At 41.7% G+C, this 23,497-nt stretch overlaps 1 protein-coding gene across 4 annotated transcripts in view; it reads right to left on the bottom strand.

Annotated features, from left to right (window-relative positions):
- Positions 1-6,016: 6,016 nt before the first annotated feature.
- Positions 6,017-23,497, bottom strand: part of AP4E1 (adaptor related protein complex 4 subunit epsilon 1) — a 37,139-nt gene continuing 19,658 nt past the window's right edge. For 3 of the 4 annotated variants that reach the window (XM_075007314.1, XM_075007315.1, XM_075007316.1), the window contains 8 exons: positions 21,462-21,764; positions 20,574-20,688; positions 18,578-18,713; positions 16,118-16,376; positions 14,781-15,356; positions 12,384-12,568; positions 10,302-10,459; positions 6,594-9,466 (listed from right to left, as the gene is read on the bottom strand). In XM_075007314.1, coding sequence (XP_074863415.1) covers positions 9,306-9,466; positions 10,302-10,459; positions 12,384-12,568; positions 14,781-15,356; positions 16,118-16,376; positions 18,578-18,713; positions 20,574-20,688; positions 21,462-21,764 — 1,893 coding nt within the window. In that variant the 3' untranslated portion in view covers positions 6,594-9,305. Of the gene's footprint in view, positions 6,153-6,593; positions 9,467-10,301; positions 10,460-12,383; positions 12,569-14,780; positions 15,357-16,117; positions 16,377-18,577; positions 18,714-20,573; positions 20,689-21,461; positions 21,765-23,497 lie in introns of those variants that run through there. The other variant, XR_012647223.1, reaches the window with a different exon arrangement.

The following is a 23,497-nucleotide window of genomic DNA, read 5'->3' as shown; positions in this document are numbered from 1 at the left end:
TGAAAAATGCATAGGCCTGAACAGCTATTACTGTAACATTTTTACAATATACTGAACGTCCATTATAGCACCCAACTTTATTTACATTCTGTAGTAGCAGGGAACTGAAATAAGCTTTCCATCTATACAAACTGTCCAAAAGCATTAAATATACATTATTTAATGTATGTAGAATATTTACAGATGAGTGCATTTTAATATATCCCTCAAGTAAAGGGTACTGAAGTAGCAGTGACCAAAAGAGCTTTTATTATGTCATAATACTTGTGATATAAGACAATTGGCCAAAACTCTAAAAGAAATTACTAAAACAATATTTTAACCAGTGGTATATCAAAATTACATTTTGTATGATTTTATGAACATTTTTAAAAAGACAAAATAAAAACAATACTTCAACACTGATGGCTGCCCGATGAAATGAGAATACTAGGGTTTCTCCTAAGGCTTTCTTTTTCAATATAAAAAAGCAGCAAAAGGATAATGCAAATTATTGTAGAATTCCATTTCCTGTGTATGCTACACTTGCAAGCATTGTTTGTGCAACTGTAATTCTTCTAAGTTTAAAGAAAAAATAGCTACTTATGTAAAGTTGTGAAAATTATGTTTCATCTCCTATCTACATAAATGCAGACCACAGAAATCCAAGGCCTAGATAATGGCTTTTGGGAACACAAATGACAAAGAAAGGGAGAAAGAATGCAGACACACGCAGCATGCATGCCAGGCTCATTGGCTCTATTAAACCTTAGGGCTTGTCCACATAAAGCAACAACGTATGCTATATGAATGTGATTTTTAAAGCTCACTGACAGGTTAAGTATTAGCTGGTCCACGAAGACCTTGCTGGTGCACAATGGCAATTCCCCGAAGCACTTCCATGTAGTACTGTTTCAAACAGCACGAGAGTAAAACACACTTGAGAACTTTTCATGAGTACCAGATAGTGCACTTTAGAAATCAATTCCCCACCCTGGACATGGCTGCTCTGTGTAAACAAGCCTTTACAAAGATTCATAACCACATAATTTGGACAAAACCATATTATAAGCAGTAATTCACAAAGCCTGATACCCAATCTAGAGATAATTAGCATTATAAAAGAAAAACGGGAAGTAAAGTCAAATTTTCTGCACCAATTAAATACGAAGACCTGGAACTGTACTGCTAAGAGCTCCTTCATGTAGCTATGATAAAAATCAAATCCTAATATTTTCATCTGCTATCCTTTCGAAACGGATCTGAGATGTGCAGTTCTTCTGAAAATCATCACAGCCTTTGCCCAAAGGCAGATGAAGAGGGCTAAAATGAAAATGGCAAGGCGCTTCAGATCCCATACAAATGACTTGGGCTATGTCTACACTACACAACAAATTCACATTTATTAAATCCAATTTTGTAATGCTGGGTTTTATAAAGTGAAATGTGTGTCCTGCCTCCCTCCAAAGTTGTTAGTGCTGCCATACTAAACCACCAATGATAGACTTGCAGCAGTGCCTTATGAGACCCTATCCCACAGGTCTCTCTACTCCATAGCATTCTGGGCTTTTTCACTGGTGCAGTATGGGGAAAAAAGGTGCCCCGCAAGTGGTTGTGGGTATGTGATGTCATTTTCCCACATCGCATTGCCCTCATTCCCCTCCTCTGGAAAGCAAAGGGCCATTTTTTCAGAGGAAAAGCAGGGAATCCCAGGTGGAAGAAAACCACATAGGCTGGCTTCAGAAGGTGACTGAATCATGTAAACTGGTTGTTCAGCTGCTTTTCCCCCCATTGAAAGATCACCTTCCATTTGATCCATTTGAAATAATGGAAAGTATTGCCTTTAGGTACAACTTTTGCATAATCTGCCAACTAGCACATCAGGGAACTGTCAAACCCACATGCCAGAATGTGCTCTGGGATCACCCAAGAGACTGGGACATGTCAACTGGTCCCTCAGCTACTTTTCCCCATTGAAACCATACCAGGACAGCATGATACAACTTTTGCCTAATCAGCCAACAAACTGGCTCCACAGGACTAGGAAAAGCGCTGTTGAAGCATCCAGCTACTGGGCCACACCAACCGTTCCCTCAGCTAATTTTTCGCCCTTAAAGAAAACTACATGTCACAGCCTGTGGCTCCCACAAGCCAAATGCTTTGGGAAGGGAGATTACTGGAGCAGGGCCTGGAGTTTCCTGGAGGTGGGAACTAGCCACAAAAATCACTAGCAGTGTGGGCTGGCCCCACCAGAGGGTATATTAGGAGGAGGGGGAAGCCCCAGAAATCATTGGTGGTGCAGGCCAGCCCCCAAAGAGGGTTTATCAGGTGGGAACGCCACCCCAGAAACACATTGCTGGGGGGCTAGCCCCCAAACGGAAATTTATGGGAGGGCAAGCTAAGGGACCAGCTGACATGGTCCTTTCAGCTGGTTTCTGCCAGTCCCTGCTCCCTGCCCTGGCTCATGTTGCCTCTGAGGGGCCAGACTGCCCAGCACATGTAATTTTTGGGGGGAGGGGCAAGCTGAGGGACCAGTTGAGATGGTCCCTTCAGCTGGTTTCTGCTAGTCCCCCTGGCCTTTGGTAAGCCCCTGCAAACAGAACCCTTCACCCCACGCATGCCAGGACATGCTGCTTACTGGAAGCATGGTCCATACTGCACTGCCATCCCGTGGCTTGGTGGGGAGAGGGCTAGCCAGCTGGCACGGTGTTGCGGGGTCTACCCTGACATCTACATGGTGCCTGCGGGGGAGGAGGGGCAGCTCTGCCGAGATGTGAATTGCAGAAAAGAAGTTTCTCCAACTCTTCTGCCCCATGTCCTGCAAGATCCCCACAGCCCAGCCTCCACATGGCGTGGTGGACCAGGGTCTGGCCAGGCAGCCAAAAGGTGCTGGGGTTTCAGCCACATGGTCTTGTGGGGGCTACTGCTTGTGGATGTCTGATATCATCCCAGAGTGCAATGCATCTGTCGCTGGAAAACAAAGGGCCGGTCCAAGGAACTTCATGCCATTTTTCCGTCACTTTTCAAGAAAGCTTTCCCCTCACTCTACTGCACAGAGCTATCAAAGACACTGAACAGCCTATAGCTGTTGCACAGTGCATAATGTCCACTGCCCCACCAGTCACGCAGCATTTTATTGTTCTAAGAGAGTGGGACAATGTGATAGGTGCAGACATATCGGACGATGATATGGACGAACTGGAGAACAGGAATGCAGAGTTGCTGGCCACGCTGGATGCATGGCTTACATAGAATCATAGAAGAGTAGGACTGGAAGGGACCTCGAGAGGCCATCGAGTCCAGCCCCCTGCCCTCATGGCAGGACCAAGCACTTTCTAGACCATCCCTGAAAGCTATCTATCTAACCTCTTCTTAAATAGCTCCAGTGATGGAGATTCTACCACCTCCCTTGGCAATCGTTCCAGCGGTTGATCACCCTGACAGTTAGGTACTTTTTCCTAATGTCCAACCTGAACCTCCCCTGCTGCAATTTCAGTCCATTGCCTCTTGTTCTATCCTCAGAGGCAAGGAAGAACAAGTTCCCTCCCTCTGCCTTATGACACCCTTTTAAATACCTGAAAACTGCTATCATGTCCCCCCTCAACCTTCTCTTTTCTAAACTAAACAAGCCCAATTCTTTCAGCCTTTCTTCATAGGTCATGTTCTCTAGAACTTTGATCATTCTCGTTGCTCTCCTCTGGATCCTCTCCAATTTCTCCACATCCTTCCTGAACCGCGGTGCCTAGAACTGGACACAATACTCCAGCTGAGGCCTAACCAGTGCAGAGTAGAGCAGGAGAATGACTTCTCATGTTTTGTTCAAAACACACCTGTTAATGCATCCTAGAGTCATGTTTGCTTTTTATGCAACAGCATCACACTGTTGACTCATATTTAACTTGTGGTCCACTATAACCCCTAGATCCCTTTCTGCTGTACTCATTCCTAGGCAGTCCTTTCCCATTCTGTATGTGTGACACTGATTGTTCCTTCCCAAGTGGAGCACTTTGCATTTGTCCTTATTAAACTTCATCCTGTTTACCTCAGACCATTTCCCCAGTTTATCCAGATCCTTTTGAATTATGACCCTATCCTCCAAAGAAGTTGCAACCCCTCCCAGCTTGGTATCATCTGCAAACTTAATAAGTGTACTTTCTATGTCAATATCTAAATTGTTAATGAAGATATTGAACAGAACCAGTCCTAAAACAGACCCCTGTGGAACCCCACTAGTTATACTATTCCAGCAGGATTGAAAGCCATTAATAACTACTCTCTGGGTACGGTTATCCAGCCAGTTGTTCACCCACTTTATAGTAGCCCCATCTAAGTTGTATTTGCATAGTTTATTGATAAGTATATTATGTGAGACCGTGTCAAATGCTTTACTGAAGTCTAGGTATATCACATCCACCGCTTCTCCCTTATCCACAAGGCTCGTTATTCTATCAAAGAAAGCTATGAGATTGGTTTGACATGATCTGTTTTTAACAAAACCATGCTGGCTGTTCCCTATCACCTTGCCACCTTCCAATTGCTTGCAGATGATTTCTTTAATGACCTGCTCCATTATCTTTCCTGGCACAGAAGTTAAGCTGACTGGCCTGGAGTTTCCTGGGTTATTCTTGTTCCCCTTTTTATAAATGGGTACTATATTTGCCCTTTTCCAGTCTTCTGGAATCTCTCCCGTCTCCCATGATTTACCAAAAATGATTGCTAAAGGCTCAGATACCTCTTCTATCAGCTCCTTGAGGATTCTAGGATGCATTTCATCAGGCCCTGGTGATTTGCAGACATCTAATTTTTCTAAGTAAATTTTAATTTGTTCTTTTCGTATTTCAACTTCTAAACCTACCCCTTTTTCACTAGCATTCTCTATGTCAGGCATTCCTTCAGATTTCTCAGTGAAGACCGAAACAAAGAAATCATTAAACATCTCTGCCATTTCCAAATTCCCTGTTACTGTTTCTCCCTCCTCACTGACCAATGGCCCTACCCTCTCCTTGGTCTAACTCTTGTTACCAATGTATTTGTAAAAAGCCTTCTTGTTTCCCTTTATGCTTGTAGCTAGCTTGAGCTCATTTTGTGCCTTAGCCTTTCTAATCTTGCTCCTGCATGCTCATGTTGTTTGCCTATATTCATCCTTTGTAATTTGTCCTAATTTCCATTTCTTATACGATTCCTTTTTTAGTTTGAGATCATGCAAGATCTCTTGGTTAAGCCAAGGCCATGTCTTCTATCTTTCCTACGTGGCGGGATAGCTTGCTTTTGGGCCTTTAATAATGTCCCTTTGAAAAACTGCCAACTCTCCTCAGCCGTTTTTCCCCTCAGTTTAGCTTCCCATGGGACCTTACCTACCAGCTGTCTGAGTTTACCAAAATCTGCCTTCCTGAAATCCATTATCTCTATTGTACTGTTTTCCCTTCTACCCTTCCTTAGAATTGTGAACTCTATGATTTCATGATCACTTTCACCCAAGCATCCTTCCACTTTCAAATTCTCATCAATAATTTCCTCCCTATTTGTTAAAATTAAATCTAGAACAGCTTCCCCCCTGGTAGCTTTTCAACCTTTTGGAATAAAAAGTTGTCTGCAATGCAATCCAAAAATTTATTGGACAGTCTGGCCCCTGCTGTATTTGTTTCCCAACATATATCTGGATAGTTGAAGTCCCCCATCACCACCAAATTCTGGGCCCTGGATGATTTTGTTAGCTGTTTAAAGAAAGCCTCATCCACCTCTTTCACCTGGCTAGGGGGCCTGTAGTAGACGCCTAGTAGGACCTCATCCTTGTTTTTAACTCCTCTGAGTCTAACCCAGAGAGTGGGACTCTATCCTCCTCCCCCAGCCACCTCGCGTTCAGGAACCCCAACCAAAGCAGAGCAAAGCATATTGAGGGGAGGCCAGGCAACAGGTTGCTCAGTCCACATAATTAGTCCTGCAGTGGTCGGTGTCCTTTGACAGCTCCAGCATGGAATGCAAGATCTCAGTTTGCTCCTCTCTTGTGAGTCTTTGCTCCTGTACTGGAGCACACTGTCACCACTGCTGTGTCCACCTTTGGTTATCAGCGGCTCTGGCTCACTCCCTATCTACCTTTTCTAGTTCCAAGATGAGGTCCTGCTTGGATATCTTCCTCCTCATCATAGCAACTAGGTTCCCTCAGCATAAGCTGGCTGTGGAAGACAGCAAAAGTCAAAATTTAGATACATATTTTAAATATAACACAAAGGCTGTGGCCACACTTGGCCAAAACTTCGAAATGGCCATGCTAGTGACCATTTTGAAGATTACTAATGAGGCACTGAACTGAATATTCAGCCCCTCATTAGCATTAGGGCGCTTCCGGCCGTGGCACTTCGAAAGCACCTCTTTTGAAAGCGCACGGCTCAGCGCGACTATACGGGGGTCCTTTTCGAACGGACCCCACTCCTTTTGAAATCCCCTTATTCCTTGCAGCAGAGGGGAAAAAGGGGATTTCGAAAGGAGCACGGTACGTTTGAAAAGGACCCCCGTGTACCCGCGCCAAGCCACGCGCGTTCAAAGTGCCGTGGCCGGAAGCACCCTAATTCTGATGATGTGCTGAATATTCAATTCAGTGCCTCATTAGTAATCTTCAAAATGGCCATTTGCATGGCCATTTCAAAGTTTTGGCCAAGTGTGGCCACAGCCCAAGTGATTACCCATGGAAAGAATGGCTCTCTGTTTTATAATCACACTTTTGATTTCCAAGGCCACTTTTGGCTTCTTAAGGATGAATTGGAACAATCTGTGCAGAGCAGAAGCTATTTATCCAGACAATTTCATTCCAGACATGGTAAGGTTTTATGTACTTATGGATGCAGGGGAGAAAAATATTTCTCGTCATCTGATCACTCCTATAAAGGGAAAAGGCCATTTAAAGCAGGAGTGGGGAATGCTGGACATGCTAGTGTCTGGGAGCAGGGTCTGAGGAGAGCCTGGAAGCCAGCTGGTGAGAGAATTGATCCCACCAGCCACATGATGGCTGGTGGGGTTGCAAAAGCATGGAAAAAAAATCTTGTCAGTTCTATATCAATCCTATAAAGGGAAAAGACAGCAGCATGGTGGGACAGGAGAAGGCCAGGAGAGCCTCCCAGACGTGCATAGGGGGAGATGGGGAGCCTGCCAGCCACATGGTACAGCCAGGCAGTCCTCAGAAAATGAAAAGGCAAGGGAGTAGCACAAAAAACTCTAATCAAAATTCCCATACTTCTTATAGGTTTCAAAATGAGACATCAGCCTCCTAAGAATAACAGAGTGAAAAAGAAAAGATGCTCATACTGTGTGAGCACCAGGCTGGAAAATCTGCCAAAATGCTGTGTGGCACCCTGACACCAGATAACTTACTGGCTGCCTGACATGGCAAGGTGTGCTACTGTGGAAGCCGCAATAAGTCAGGCCTCCCCAAAAACGTCATGCAAAAATTAGGAGTACCTGGATGAGATCTTTATGGAGATCTCCAAAGAGGATAAGCACTCCATCCCCCAAAATATTAATAAGCTGTTCTAAAAAGGGGGCATTGAGCCACCACGCACACCTGAGCAGCAACCTGTTTGCAGCAGTATAAAAAAAATGTGCTCTTCAAAAGTAAACCCCTACCCCAAACAAAAAATACTCACCAGAAGAGTCCCACTCAGTACCATTGCTGGACACCATAGCTTCATGTGTCAATGAGGCGGTTACTGCGTTGAGGTCCACTGTAAAGAGCTCTGGACTGCCAGGATCGACTTCCATGAGCACCAGCTGAACATCAGCAGTGTCCTCTTCATTGGCCTCCTGCCCCTGGCTCCCCCCCTCAGCTCACACCAGAGTCCTCAGGATAGTCTCCTGAAGGGTGCCTGTTAGCTGCGGAGACCATGGCTGGGTCACTGCCAAGATTCTGTCCAGGTACTCGTTATATTGGCATGTCTTGGGAGACGACCCTGATCGCCCGTTGGCTTCTGGACTTTACGGTATCTCTGCCAGAGCTCCTTTACTTGTACCCAGCATCGTTGATTATCCCAAGTGTACCCTTTAGCGATCATGTTCTGTAAAATTTTCTCAAATGGTCACATTTCACTTGCACACTTGCAGTCTGGTCATTACTGATTCTTTTCCACGCACAGAAAAGAGATCCAGGATCTCATTCAGAGTCCTTGCTGGAGCTTTCTGTGACCCTGAGAACTCAAATCCAGATAAGAACCCCAAGTACTCTTGATGACTGAGGTGCGTTAGCCATGCTAGTCAGAAAAAAAAAATGAATTCGAATTCCTGATACTATTCAATCAAGGGCTTCGTGTTACCTACTTCCTGCACATTTGGAGACCATTGGAGCTGAACACCGCCAAAATGGACATGTGGGACTCCTCTGGAGGCCAACAAAACCGTTTAAACTGATGCTGTTTCCGCACTCCATTAATCCAACTGCTTAAATAAGAACTTCCCATTAATCCCAGTTGGGTTGTCAGAGTAAGAATATCTGCTGTAGTGCCCCCTACTATCAACCTAATGGTATTTGCTGTGTGAACAGTCACAATTTAAAATCGAGCTGGGTACTTTAAAATTGAATTTATGCTCTAGTGTAGACATAGCCTTGGATAGCAATCAATCTCCATTCAACTGAGCGATCAGTGTTCAACTATCAGTTTTACACACCTCTCCCATTCTCCAAACTGTCTGAATACCATTAACGAAGTCTAACTGATAAATCACCAAAGTATCACGTGCCGGACTTCTGCCTAATTAAGGCTCGTGAAACAATTATGAAGCATGCACTTGTATCCTCTGTGGCAAGATAACATACCACATGCAACAGCCACTATGTATCTTGACTCCAACAGTGCTTAAAATGCAACTTTAAAGCTCATAAAGTAAGTAAATGGTGATGTTACAGAATGCATCGGAGTCATTTTTACAGTATAAAGTTAATTTCATAGCAATGTTTTCCTTAAAATAATATTTGAATACTAAGTAGCTGCTCCTAAGAGTAACGAAGTGCTACATATAAAAATTACGTAATAGAAAATAAATTGTTTCAATCACCCACGTAAACTAAGAAATACACATTTCATTTAAATAGCAATACTTTTATCAGATTATTTGTCAGCAACTGTACAATCCTGAGCACATTTCTGCAGGCACAGTGTAGATCATCCTATTTTCCTGTTAGCCCATATGGTATATGTCAGATGCGGGGGGGGAGGGGATCAAACCACTTTTGAGTATCGTCTTAACTCATATGCTTTGGTAAACATTTGTAGGCCCTGTATAAGTCTTTTGTACATATTAATTTTTACACCAATGGGTTAGAAAAGCAGGCACTGTTGCAATTAAGATTCCTCCATCACCTTTTGACACTCATACAGTAAACTGTCTGGAAGAGCAGAACAAGAGGATCTAAGCCACAGAGCCAGTGTCCTTGCATGAGTACGACAATGCAGCAGGCAGGGGACTGATGGAAGTAGCCGACATGCTGCTATTCCCTCATTACCTTAAAAACAATAAAGGCAACAACTAATTAATTTAGAACTAAATGAAATAATTGCACTTCGTATTACACGGAGTTCAACTTTCATGCCTTATTTCACACAAACCTTCAAAGCTTGCCTGCCAGTTTTCAACACCTCTTTCAAAATACTTCTGAAAACTTATCTATTTTGGGAAATACTTCAGATAAAATGAGAACATAACACTCTATTATGTGCCATTGTATTATACCACTCGTAACTTTACACACCAGCCTTACTACAGTTAATGGAGCAATGACTGCACACAGCAGCGGTGGGGAACCCCCAGCCTAGGTCTGGCCTGCAGCCTGCCTGGGTCCAGCTCCCAAAGCTTGGGGCTTCGCTCCCCAGCATCCAGCCTGCTGCAGGGTAGAGGGCATGGAGCCCTATGCCTTGCAGGCCAGAGTCAGGTAAGCCAAGGCTGGATCTGGCTATGGGCTCTGCCTGGCAAGGGCAGGAAGCGGGTCCCGCATCCATGTGCCACTCTCCCTCTCCTGGCAGGGAGAAGAGCAGTGCAGCACTGCCTGGAGAGGCTTTTCCCCTGCACTCTAACTGGCCACAATTCTGGCCAATCAGCACTGGGGTGTGAAGGGCAGTATCTGTGAGTGGTAAGGGAGCTACACCAGGTAAGTGCCTGCCCTCCCCCGCCCAGACCCCCATCCCCACCCCACTTATCCCACTTCTGTATCCCTAGCCCACTCCTGCACCCCCCCATCCTATCCCCACGCTGCTCCTGCACACCTCTCATGATAAGACCATGGGCATTTAAATAGTACCAAAATATAAAATATATATATATAAAAGTCTTAATTCACTCACCAATAATTTCAACAATATGGAGCTTTAGCTTCTGCTTCAGAGTATTCAGCGCTATTGAGAGAGATCCCTGAGAAGGTGACATTTTAAAATTTTGTTTCACATCATTAGAAAAAGAAAGCCACAATTTCCCAAAGTCTTCAGTGGTAATTTCCATTGGTCTGAAAAATTGTTAACACAAATATTAGTGAAAATAACCCAACCTTTATATTGTACTGAACATATCCAATCTCCAAAATAATTTATATCTGAAAACCATTATGTAGCAAAGCATACAATTTTTAAAAATATTTTTACCGAAAAACAAGCCTTTCACCCGACAATATAAAAAAATGAATTGCTTTTTAGTCCATTAAAAAAGCTTATTGTAATGTAAATAAATAAAACATTCATGCTGAGCATCTTCAGACTAATGCCAGTTAAAGTACCAAGCTGTAAGCCCCTGAAATAAAAAGTTTACCATGGAAACCTAACTGTCACTCTGAAGTACACAGCCTAATTAAAAACTTTAAACTGGCTGCCTGAACACACCGACCCTTCCACTCGTTCAGGAATAAAAAGACCAGGAGAAGACAAAGAGCATAAGCTGTTTGTTACTGTAAGAATTGTTCACTCTTTTCACACCATTTGGATCCATAAATTTAAAATAAGCTCAGGCGGGGGAGGGATAGTTCAGTGGTTTGAGCATTAGCTTGCTAAACCCAAGATTGTTAGCTCAGTCCTTGAGGGAGCTATTTAGGGATCTGGGGGCAAATCAATTAAAAAAAAAAATCTCTCAGGGATGGCGATAGGTCCTGCTGTGAATGCAAGGGACTGGACCTGATGACCTCTGAAGGTCTCTTCCAGTTCTACAAGATAGGAATACATCCATTTTCAAAGATTTACAATTTAATTTCTGCTGAAGCAACATGTCCAGTCCATATAATCCTTTCTTCCCATTCAGTTTCATTTACCACTCCAAGAGAATATTTAACATTTCAGGTGAAAAAATGTATTCTGTGGTCTTACAGGATTTGTACTTAGCTCCTACACTAACAATTCAGTGAAAATCAATATTTTGGATAATCTAGGTAACTGACTCTTTCTAAAAGAGAATTGCTTGTGCAGACACCAAAACAAAGCTAAGCTATTTTCTACAATCAGGGATATTAACATACTTCACTATCCAGAGCCTTTGAGACAACATTACTAAGTGCCTCGTTTCATGACAAAATACTATATTATCCATCATAGCAAATAAGTAGTAATGGATACAAAATTGTTTTGAATGTTGAAAGGGAACAAAGAAGTGTTATTCTTTTATAGTGTGTGGTTTTTGGGCAAGTACATTTTTATTATTTGGAATAAATACCTAAACTCCAAGAAGTGAAGCTGGGAAGACGGAGGACAGAAGAAGAAGAAGAAGAACTGGAAAAAAAAAAAAAAAAAAAAAAAAAAGATTCCTGCCTGAATTACTAATCTCAGTCTTTCTTGAACAACGCAAGGAATAAGATGACAATCTAAAATTTACAATTTATTAGCTCAAACATACATTTAAAAGCAAAAGGGAAGATAGTAGAAAAGCCTATGAAAGTCACTATGTATATAGTTGTTAAAACCATGACAAAAATGTGAACTTCTATGTTCATTTAAAATGTTGGAATGACTTTCCTAATTTCTGAAAACCTCAATTTACAAGAATAGGCACAGCAAGGTAATTGCCATATGAGCCTCTAAGCTTATTGTACCCCTGCTATGAATGCTTAACATGGACAGATGAATATTAAAAATGAGCTGGTTGCTTAGTCTCCATGCCCAGTCACTCCATGGTCTTCTGCTGAGATTGCTGACAAAGCGCCAATTGCAGTGATGAGGGGGAACTGTAATGGAATTACTGGCCTGTAGGAATCAGATTAGTGCCAACACATAAATTTCACCTATGAAAGGGCTACTGGTAAAGTAGTGACCTACTACACTAACATTGTCTATCTGAATTAGATTAAAACCCAACAACTTATATATACACAAAAGCCTCCTCCATCCTGTGCTGCTTAAAATGCAATACCATTTTTTTTCCAAAGAGTCTTACTTTAATCAGTGATTTACCTAATGAAATCTGACAGTGAGAAAGTAAGTGAAAACTCAAGATGAGTATCCGTATCTAGGTGGTAACTAATGGAGCCAGAGAGAATGCCCTTTGTACAGATTTTTTCCAACTGTATGCACTTTTGGCAGCTTTCCATGCTTTGAGCTTCTATGATCAGAAAATGACAACGAAGACTCTCAACGATCTACAAATAAAGAAAAATGGTAAGAGATATAGAAAATATTCATATAGCTGTCAACTAGAAGTTGCTAATTCAGAGTTTACAATCCTTGAACACACCAGGACTGATTCTGATCTTACATTCATATAACTGTCTGCTGATTTCCATTAGGTCTGAGATCCGGATCATAAAGGACAATCCCACCACAACATGCTCACTACATTTTACTTATGTGGAATTCAATACAGCACTAATCACTAGTCAACCAATGATTTGTCAAACAGTCAACTGGACAAAATGGTAACTACTGCTCTCCCAGGATGTTATTATAAAATAGCTATTTGTCTTAGCAGAGAGTCCTGTAAACAGAGGATGCACTCTGAACTGTTCTTTCACTGTGCTCCATCAGTGTCAAACAGAACCATAATCCTCTTGCTTGTTCCAGCCATCATGTTGTAAATTTACCTATGACTACTGCACAGCTGTTTCAGCTTTAACTATAAACTTGTATAGACTTACACTTTGATTAAAATGTGTTTAGTTCTCAGGAAAGTTGTGCACTGATTATCCTGAAAACTGAAAGCTCTGATTCAGCCTGAAAACAGGTTCACACCACAGATGGTGAAAATGCAAGATCCCCCACGTTGTACCAATTCATAAAGTAGGACCATGTCTAGGAATGAGGATAATTCCATTTTCATCATCATTCAGTCTTTCGCCTCTGCTGAAACTGCCAGCACAAGAGCAACTGTGGTAGCAGTCTGTGATGTGGATACTTGTCAGGTAAGAACATAACCAACTAGACATGCGATGGCTGCAGCTTCCAACCAGAAATCCTACAGGAAAAAGCTCCTCAGAACCCATTATCAGTCCCTTGTTAAAGCGTCTTCTAATAAGCCTTTTTGCTTATTTCCAGTAAACCTATTAGCAATGGACCTCTGCAGAAACGGAGGTTTTATGACTCTACGGCTATGTCTACATGAGCCCCAAACTTCGAAATGGCCATGTAAATGTCCATTTCGAAGTTTACCAATGAAGCGCTGAAATACATATTCAGCGCTTCATTAGCATGCGGGCGGCCGCAGTGCTTCGAAATTGACGCGGCTCGCCGCCACACAGCTCGTCCTGATGGGGCTCCTGTCGAAAGGACCCCGCCTACTTCGAAGTCCCCTTATTCCTGTGAGCAGATGGGAATAAGGGGACTTCGAAGTAGGCGGGGTCCTTTTGAAAAGGAGCCCCGTCGGGATGAGCCACACAGCAGCGAGCCGCGTCAATTTCGAAGCACCGCGGCCGCCCGCATGCTAATGAAGCACTGAATATGTATTTCAGCGCTTCATTAGTAAACTTTGAAATGGCTATTTACATGGCCATTTCGAAGTTTGGGGCTGGTGTAGACACGGCCTACCTGAGCTCCTTTTCAGGGCATTCCCTCTCCCCTCCTACCGCACAAGCCTACCCTTCTGCTTTCGAACAGGACACAATCTCTATAGACAGTCAGCACTCTTATGAACATTAAATATTCAATGTTCAATGCTATCACTGGCATATACTGTCATTGTGAGGATATCTAATCAGGTATCAGGTAAGTGGGACTGGCCAGCTATTAGAACATAGCAAGATCCATGGACACATGGACATATGTCGCAATCGACAAATAATTTACCAAGAACATCTACACTTGAGCTAGGAGGTGTGATTCCCTGCTTGTATAAATCACCCATCATAGTGCTGCTCACCCTCATGCCTAAAAGTAGCAGTATGCCCTCAGTAGCACAGCCAGCAGCTCAGGTTAGCTACCTAAATATATACCCTGGAATGTACACAAGGAGGCTAACCCGAACAGCCAGCCACATCATAGCATTTTTAGGCACTCACTCAAGCAAAGCTAGTGTGGATACATGCACCCTTACCACCTCAAATGTAGCCATGTCCTTAGATTAATTAACACACATAAAGGTTTGGTTTCAATCAATAAGATGATTCTATTACCTCCTAATTTTTTTCTCTTACCATGAACCTCCTTTACCAACAAATATGCAAATCCCAGATACAGCTGAAGCTCTAAAGAAATCTTAAACATTTGGAGATGAGAACATGAATAGTAACATGTCTGATTCCTCAAAAAAATCAGAAAAAGCTTATCAACTGTCTGAACAACCTGAAAAAAACCTCACTGTATGTCACAAATAAATAAAAGAGGAAACCAAAAAATTGTACAAATAATTCATTTTCTCACCTTAAAATGCTCTGAACTTTCAAACATGAGGTTCACAGTTTTAACTGGTGAGGTGCTTTTGTTGCCAACAAACAAGACAAGCAGCAAACAGTCATCTGTCCAAACTTTACAAGAGTACACAGTCAGAATGTCACTGCTACAAAGTCCTATTATTTCTGAATGAGGGTGATTAGCTAGTTCTCCTGGTAAGCAAGGACTCAAGGAGACCTTCTTAGTAACTAATTCTGGAACACATTGGGAAGGCTGAAAAACTTCAATATTACTATCAGCAAACAAAGAAGATGTTGATGGTCTATAGTCTGAAAGCTTCTCATCTAAGTCAGCTTCTGTTAGGGACTGAGAGCTATCAAATGATACACTAGCTTCCAAAACTTTTGAAGAACTCAGTGAAACTTTCCTTAATTCGAGGTGTTCATTGCCCTGAAAGTTTTCTTTATTATTGGGCATTACATCAGGTAAAGGACTAAAAGGCAAGGTAGCAATGTTTTGGATACTGGATGCTTCTTCACTATTCTGGGTTTCATTTACTTTTGATTTTCTTTTGAACTTCTGCGTGGTGGTGTCTGCTTTCCCCATCTGAAACAACAGAACAGATTTTTGTATTATTTATTTTCTTTAACTTAGTGATTGGTTTAATTAACAGAGTGAAACCTAGAAAGACCAGGGGACAAAGGGCAAATAAAAATCAAATTATCCAACAGAGGTGACCTTTCAAAAAAGATTTGTTTTAAAATATGCAAAGGATGCTTAAGAAGTTACTTGGAGAGTATTAGAGTTGCTCTATAGCATAGGCATCAGTGTGATTCTTGTACTGAATTAGGAGCTTCTTTATCTTCTCTTGAAAAGCATTTAGATGTACACATGTACATAAAGATTTTGCAAAAGAGCAGGGATAAGATACTAACATTTGAACAAGCAGTGCTGATAAAGCTCTGCAGTAGATTCTTTGAATGGTGAGTAATTTTACTTCTCACTTTCTACGACAGCCAGGTACAAGATATAGAAAATGTGTTTGTCTTAATCCATACAGCCAAGTATGTGAGATCTGCTACCTCCTATGGTTCTTTGAAGTTGAGTTAAAGGCAGCTAATACCTGGAAAGCTCAGCACAGTTTGACCTTTAAGCAAACTTAGGGGAGCAGTACTGGCTATTTAGAACAGTTTTCTACAAAGTCCTAAATAAACAAAGAAGTTGCTTGATTTAAAAATCTGTTATTTTCAGGATTTTTTTTTGCTCCTTTCTTTTTAACAGCTTCAATAAAATGGTTCTTTATATAATGACAGCTATTTCCAACATCTTTTTTTAATTCATGACACATTCTCATGTTACACACCTACCAGACTGATAACGCTGTTTGTCCCTAGTCCAACAAACAACTTTGATGCTAGCTGCTGCTTCTCCTTTTCTTCTTCTGAAAGACTGGCTACCTGTTGCTTAGGCTGTATCAGAGGAGGATCAACTATATGTCCCACTAATATGCTATCCTGAGCCACAGATTGCGTTTCATCTTCTTTCCCCATTTTGTTCTCTTTTTTTGGGAGGTAGCCATCTTTTCCCCATAATTTCTTCACACCATCAAGTTGCAGACAACTGGTCCTAAAAAAATACATAATAAAGCAGGATCAGCTTTGAAAGTGCTATGCTGAAAAAAAGCCATACTTACAGAGACTTCTGTAAACTTGTATATACTCTGCATTCTAATCTCCCCATGAAAAGGAGTAAAGAAATTAGTTTTTGTCTATCTCATGGGCACACCACGCTAAAAATTTTCACTGCTGCTGGCAAAGCATTCCACAAATGAACATTCAGTTCTTGCTGTGAATTCAGCACAGGAGTAGATACCATGTACAGTTTGCTCCCAGATATCTAGGTATTTATATAACACAGCTATCATAAAACACTTTCTTTCCTTCACTTACTATGCAAATATGTAATTTAGGTGAGGTCACAAAAGATGAGGAAGATCCAGGAAGTGAGATTCAGCAGATGTGGATGACAGGCTGAGAAACTTGGCTCTTGCCAGTTGGAGCTAAATTGTTATGATGGAGGCTTTGAAGATTGTGAATGGTATCTATGATTAGACAAGGTGTTCAACAAGAAGCCAAGGGTAAGCCTCACAATGAGACTGGAATAAATTATTTCACAGGAGTATTGTGCTCAGGATATATCTATACTATGCAGCTAGAAGTTAGTGTGTGTGAATGCTGTTTGTCAGCATTTTTGACAATAAAATACTTCCACCCCCAATGAACGGGTTTCACTTTCTCAGCAGGGCTACGTCTACACGTGAAGCCAACATCAAAATAGCTTATTTCGATGTAGCAACATCGAAATAGGCTATTTCGATGAATAACGTCTACACGTCCTCCAGGGCTGGCAACGTCGATGTTCAACTTCAACGTTGCGCGGCACCACATCGAAATAGGCGCTGCGAGGGTACGTCTACACGCCAAAGTAGCACACATCGAAATAAGGGTGCCAGGCACAGCTGCAGACAGGGTCACAGGGCGGACTCAACAGCAAGCCGCTCCCTTAAAGGGCCCCTCCCAGACACAGTTGCACTAAACAACACAAGAGCCACAGAGCCGACAACTGGTTGCAGACCCTGTGCATGCAGCATGGATCCCCAGCTGCCGCAGCAGCAGCCAGAAGCTCTGGGCTAAGGGCTGCTGCCCACAGTGACCATAGAGCCCCGCAGGGGCTGGAGAGAGAGCATCTCTCAACCCCCAGCTGATGGCTGCCATGGAGGACCCGGCAATTTCGACGTTGCGGGACGCGGATTGTCTACACGGTCCCTACTTCGACGTCTCATGTCGAAGTAGGGCGCTATTCCGATCCCCTCATGAGGTTAGCGACTTCGACGTCTCACCGCCTAACGTCGAAGTTAACTTCGAAATAGCGCCCGACGCGTGTAGCCGCGACGGGCGCTATTTCGAAGTTAGTGCCGCTACTTCGAAGTAGCGTGCACGTGTAGACACAGCTCAGGAGTATTTTGTTGCCAACAAAGCAGCACTCCCACATGTACTTGCTGCAGCAAAACTTTGTTGTTCATGGAAGAGGGGTGTCTGAGCACCTGTAAACAACAGAAGTTTTGTCAAGCAAGTGCAAGCGCAGACACAGTCTTAGTAAGCAGTTAACATCTGTAATATATTTGAAGATATAAAGCACTATGTAAACGCTGCATGGCATCATATGTTTGGACTTAATTTTCTATTCAACTAAAACTACCTCAAGACCAGCAGAGCCTATTACCAACACAGGAATCTGCTTGAGCACTATGGATTGACTTCTAAATAAGGCAAAGACCTGCCAGACTTGTAAATATTCTATGGCTATAAGGGAGTACAAGTGAGTAGGATTTTGTGTTTTCTCCTGTGCTAATAAAAAGCGAATTTCTGGCTCAGTTCACATTTCAGAAATTTTTCAGTAGTACTTGTGAGGAACCTCCAGCTGTTCCATGATATTTTAAAGATGTTAAGTCCCGTTTAAATGACTAATTTGTGTGGAATTATAGTTAATTACAGATATCTGAAATTTATTAGAGATTTCTACTGTATGAAACACGAGTCTCTGAAAACCTTGTATCTTCTCTATGTTTGAATCTGACAAAAAAGTATCTGATTATTTCATGTGTACTGCATTAGCATGTTTTCTTTTTGTGTAATAGCTCTAAGAAACTGTTCTAAATTAAGTCCCATATGGTTATGGATAAACAAGTAGCAAAAAGTCAGCTCACAAACAAGAACATAGATGCAACAGCATGTGAAATTTTTGAGTCCAAAGACAAAACAACTCACTCTTTCTGTCCTAGCTCAGCACTATTACCAGACACATCTGAACTAAGAGAAAGACCAGCAGGAGACTGCCGCCCAGTGAAGCCTGATGAAGACACGCTTGAAGTAAATGACAATCCATAAGGTTCAAAATTCAGAGCTGCAATACAGACAAAACAGCATTTATCAAGATGGATCAATGTTTTTAAAAATATCTAGCTCCATCAGAAAAAGCCAAGTTATTCTAGCTAAGGTTTCCCCTTTCTTAGTATACATTAAGGATATCACACAGATTTTTTTTATTTTAGACAGTTCGTTTTTCCTCCTGCAAAGAAACACACATACACCCACTTAGTTCATGACAAAATTCACATACAACTTTCATGTGTCTTCAGACTGCATGTTCTCTAACATGATCTGAATCCACACTAGGTTTTGTCCTCTCCTTCTCCCTTCTCTCTTCTCTCCCCTCTTCCCCACACATTAGCTTAAAAGGACTTGCATATTGGATTTTTATCCAATCACCTTAACTATGTCTTATTGATCAACAAATAGTTTTAAGGACTTTTGAAGGTGATACTGTATGGATAATTTTTCTACCTCTAAAGAAATAGTTATACTAGTGCACATACATATGAGAAGCTCTTCACTGTTTCATGCTTGCAGCACTATTCACTTGACAATGGGCCATGGGGGCAGTCCTCAAAGCAAAGCTGATGTAGTTTTCTGTTCAGACCCTCAGAAGGGGAAAACAGCCTTTTGTGTTTAGAAGTACTTTTCTCTGAGGATGCAGAATCTGTGATTTTACTTTACTGCTTTACAAATAACACTTCTGTATAAATGCTCAAAAATTGTTTTAAGTGAAGCACTCTTAAATCTCTAAAATCTTTCTATTTAAGGTTTTTATCAGGAATATCCCGTTATCTACAGTATGTATAAGTAGAGCAAAGTGATATTTCATCAAGAAACAAAGTCCAAAAGCCAATCATAAAAAAAATCTGATGGACAGGGCCAAGATGTGAATGTTAAGTATTAAAAAAGTGGGAAATCCATGCCTTTATTTTAATTATCCCCTACCCCTCAAAATCCAGAAGTGAAAGTAAGATAAAGTTCTGCTCCTTTCCCTGCACACTGCTGTCCCTCCCAGCAGAAAAAAAAAAACAGAACTCCCTGTCCTGTCCCCCAAAGGGGCTGTTGTAGTATGGATCCAGAGAGGATACAGCTCTGTGGAAGAGTAGGGGGCAGAGCTTGGGGTTCTCTGATGGGAGGGGCAGCAGAAAGAGGAGAGGGATGACAACTGCTCATCAAGCTGCTGTACTGACCCCAATCTCCCTCCCCTTAGGTAACATGCAATGGTGAGTGCAGGGGAAGACCATGGCGCTGTCACATAACCCCAAGAAGAAATCGGTTTCACTTTCACCACTGCTCAAATCCCACAAGCTGCTAGAAAGCATGGATCCTTGACTTGACAGCCTAATTTATTTGTAGATGAAGTTATACATACTAACAAATCAGCTATGGCATTAACAAAGTCCCAACAAAGCTTAGATCAATCTTTAGTAAATAAGAGTTTTGAAGATGAATCCCAGTGGCCAAGTGTGAGCTAACAAAGTAGCAGAGGGTCTGAAAAACCACAGAGGAGCCTGAGGTCATATACATAATCAAAAGCCGACTATGAAAGATCAGGTACTGGTGCACACTATGAATTTAATTCAAAGTTCAGTGAAGTAAATTGAAGAACTGTAATCAGTTTGAATGGACTTTGGATCAGGCCTTGTTTGTAGGCACTGTACCTACAGCTTATGTAATTCAGGAAGCCAGGCAATATATGATTTCTCTCATTCTAATAATCTTAAAATCTATGAAGCAATGAATCATTCCCAAAGCAGAACAGATGTTTTTTTTTGAAGTGGAGTACAATTAATGGTGTTCTTAGACCAACCTTATGCTAAAATTTTAATTTGTTTTTAATTGTGTGGCTAATTTAACATACATTTAATAAATACAAACCAAAAGTCACCTTTTTCTTGAGAAAGCTTCTCCTCCTGTCTCTGGTGTTGGGGTTTATATGGTGCTGCACCAGAGCTAAGTCCTTCAGCCACATACCCATCTAGGAAAGATAAGGAAGCATCTACCTACATTGAATTCAGAGAGACAGTAATAATCAGACTCTGTCCACTAAAGCAAACTAATGTTTTTTTAAACAAAGGAACATTACATTTTACAAAAATTCATTTAATAAAATCTCATCGCTCTCTAAATTTTATCACTAAGATGCAAATGTAGTTCATACTTACACTATTGTCCAAGGTAATATTTTGTACATAGAGGGTATTGAGACAACATATCAAAACAGAACATCAGTTTGGATGGTAGGTCTTATGTATAAATAACATTCCGACAATCTTCCAATCTTATTGGTATATTTAGATAAGAAATCTTCGACAAAAGAACCTTACACCGCACACAATCTAACCGAATACCATGTAAATACACTACATTTTACAATAAAACTAGTCATGGAGATATATATTTCTCTTCCTAAATTTGTACCCCACTTCAAATAGCCAGGCTGTTCTAACAAAAAATAGACAACAAAGGACAAACTAATGCTGAAAAACAATGGACACACAAAGAGGCTGAATTTGCCTTCATAAAAAAGTCCATCTAATAAAATAACGAATATAAATACAGCATAGCAAATGACAGCTTCCTTGCTCATTATCTCTTAATATCACCAGCACATTAAGACCTATCAAGAATCCTGTTACAAGGGCTTACTGCAATTCATGCTTAGTAATCTGACAGATTTGCATCTTTCCTGTCTAAATATATGAATCATTTTTAAAAATATCTTTTAGAAGAACAAATGAAGGAGTAAGCACAAAACATGTTACAGTTATCTCACCACTATCTCATAACAACTGGCACCAGATGGAAGCAAGGTCTTCATCAGCTCCTTGTTTTCACACAGATGTTTTAATTCAAAGGCATATTGCCTGAGGCAGGTGTCTAAAGAAGTGCTGAATTCCTGGATTAGTGTATCAACTGTTTTAGAACAGGGGATACGCGATGCCATTTTAGTGACTGCAGACATAATCCAGGCTTTAGTTTCAGAAGTAACAAAGGTCTGCTTCAATAACCTGTATAGTCTTGTTATAATGACTTCTGGATCACCATCATTTACAAGGTAGGAATACTCCCCCAAAACCTGTAAGCAAGATACAGATGCAACAGACATTGTTATACAGGCATCAGTGCTTACATCTTGGAAGTTAATATGCAATGAACATACTCCAACATAAAATCCAAGTCACACTGAACAAACCATTATAAGCTAAGGAAATCCTTTAAATTCTGGGCTTTAGAAGGAATTTTTAGATTATGTATCCACCTAAAACACAAACAAGCAATAATATTATGAAGAGAAACACAAGCAGTGTCTACACAACAAAAATAACTTCAAAGTTGTTTACTTTCGAAGTACAACTTCAAAGTAACAGACTTAGAAGTTGAGTGTCTACACACACCCTAGTTCAAAGTTAAATTTCAAAGGAGGGCAGTACTCCAATTCCTGGGAATAGAGTAAGGACTTCAAAGTAAGGGAAAATGTCTGTAGACTCTCTGCTGGCTACTTCCAAGTGGCACCTAACTTTGAAGTTAACTTCAAAGTTAGTTCCTATGTAGACGCACCCATAGGGTCAGCGGGTTTTCAAATATTGCCGGCTAGTCTTCAATTTAAGATCATCTCACTTTATTCCTAAGTACACTACGGATCTTTCTACCACTCAGCACGGTGGTCATCAGTCAACCCTCTCTAACACTGAAAACTGTTTAATTGCTAGTGCAGAGTGGATCAAACTACTTTCATTAAAAAAAACAAATCAATCTCAACTTAAGGTTTCTGGTGGCAAATCAATAGTTTTGTATAGCAATGCTCATCATGTCTGCCCTAGCAATTTAACAGTCTTCAGCACTGGTACGAGGGGACCCATTTGTGACAATCATAGTCAGCAAGGTGCATATTTTCTAGTGCAAATAGTTTTTTCAAGCTATATTTCAGTTATAAATGGAAAATACTTGAGATTAGATTGGACTGTGTTTGTGAAAATGCAAGTGAAATATATCAGTGGGATGCTAATTTTTGGTTCCCTAGATCAAGTAGCTGCCTAGCAATGATGTAACTCAGTAGGTATAAAAGTATAATTAACTATATTTCCTCCATTTCCAGTTTCTGACTCAGGTGGAATCTGGTTGCTTTCACAGATGTCGCAAAATACAAGCTCAGCAGCTGAAAAATCACAAGGCTAAAGATGAATTTCACAAACATACAGTAAACCCCCGATATACACAATTTCAACTTGCACTTAATTTGTGTTAACGCAAGTCGAAATCCTGGGGTCCCCAGGGGCTATGGGATGACAGGAGTAAAGCTCCTCTGCCAGCTCCCCACACCAGTCCCTGGCTGCCCCAGCAGGGGGAAGCCAGGAAGAAGCAGCTCTGCCGCAGCTGTTGCATGCCTGGCTCCCCCAGCTGAGGGTAGCTGGGCGGGCAGACTGCCGCAGCAGAGCAATTTCTCCCCAGCTGACCCCAGCTAGGGGAGCCAGGGCATGGACAGCCATGACAGCACAGTTTCTCCCCTGCTTCCTCTAGCAGTGGGAAGCCAGGTGGGCAGATGGCCGCACTGCCGCATCTTCTCCCTGGCTTCCTCCAGAGCTGGGGGGGCTGACAGGAGTGGTTTCCCAGTCCCTACCAGCATAGGGGAACTGGGAGCCAGGCTGCTGCCTAGTTCCTGGCTCCCCACCACTCAGAGCCAGGAAACTGACCAGTGCACCCTGGATCCTGGCTCCCCATGACTTGTGTGAAATTTGAGTTACACAAGGTTGTCCAGGACGCAACCCTCATGTAACTTGGAGGTCTACTAGATTCCCTAACTCTGCACAA

The sequence above is a fragment of the Carettochelys insculpta genome, chromosome 12 (genome assembly GCF_033958435.1).
Source record: "Carettochelys insculpta isolate YL-2023 chromosome 12, ASM3395843v1, whole genome shotgun sequence".
Classification (NCBI taxonomy): domain Eukaryota; kingdom Metazoa; phylum Chordata; order Testudines; family Carettochelyidae; genus Carettochelys; species Carettochelys insculpta.
This window is presented reverse-complemented; position numbering and strand designations above follow the sequence as displayed.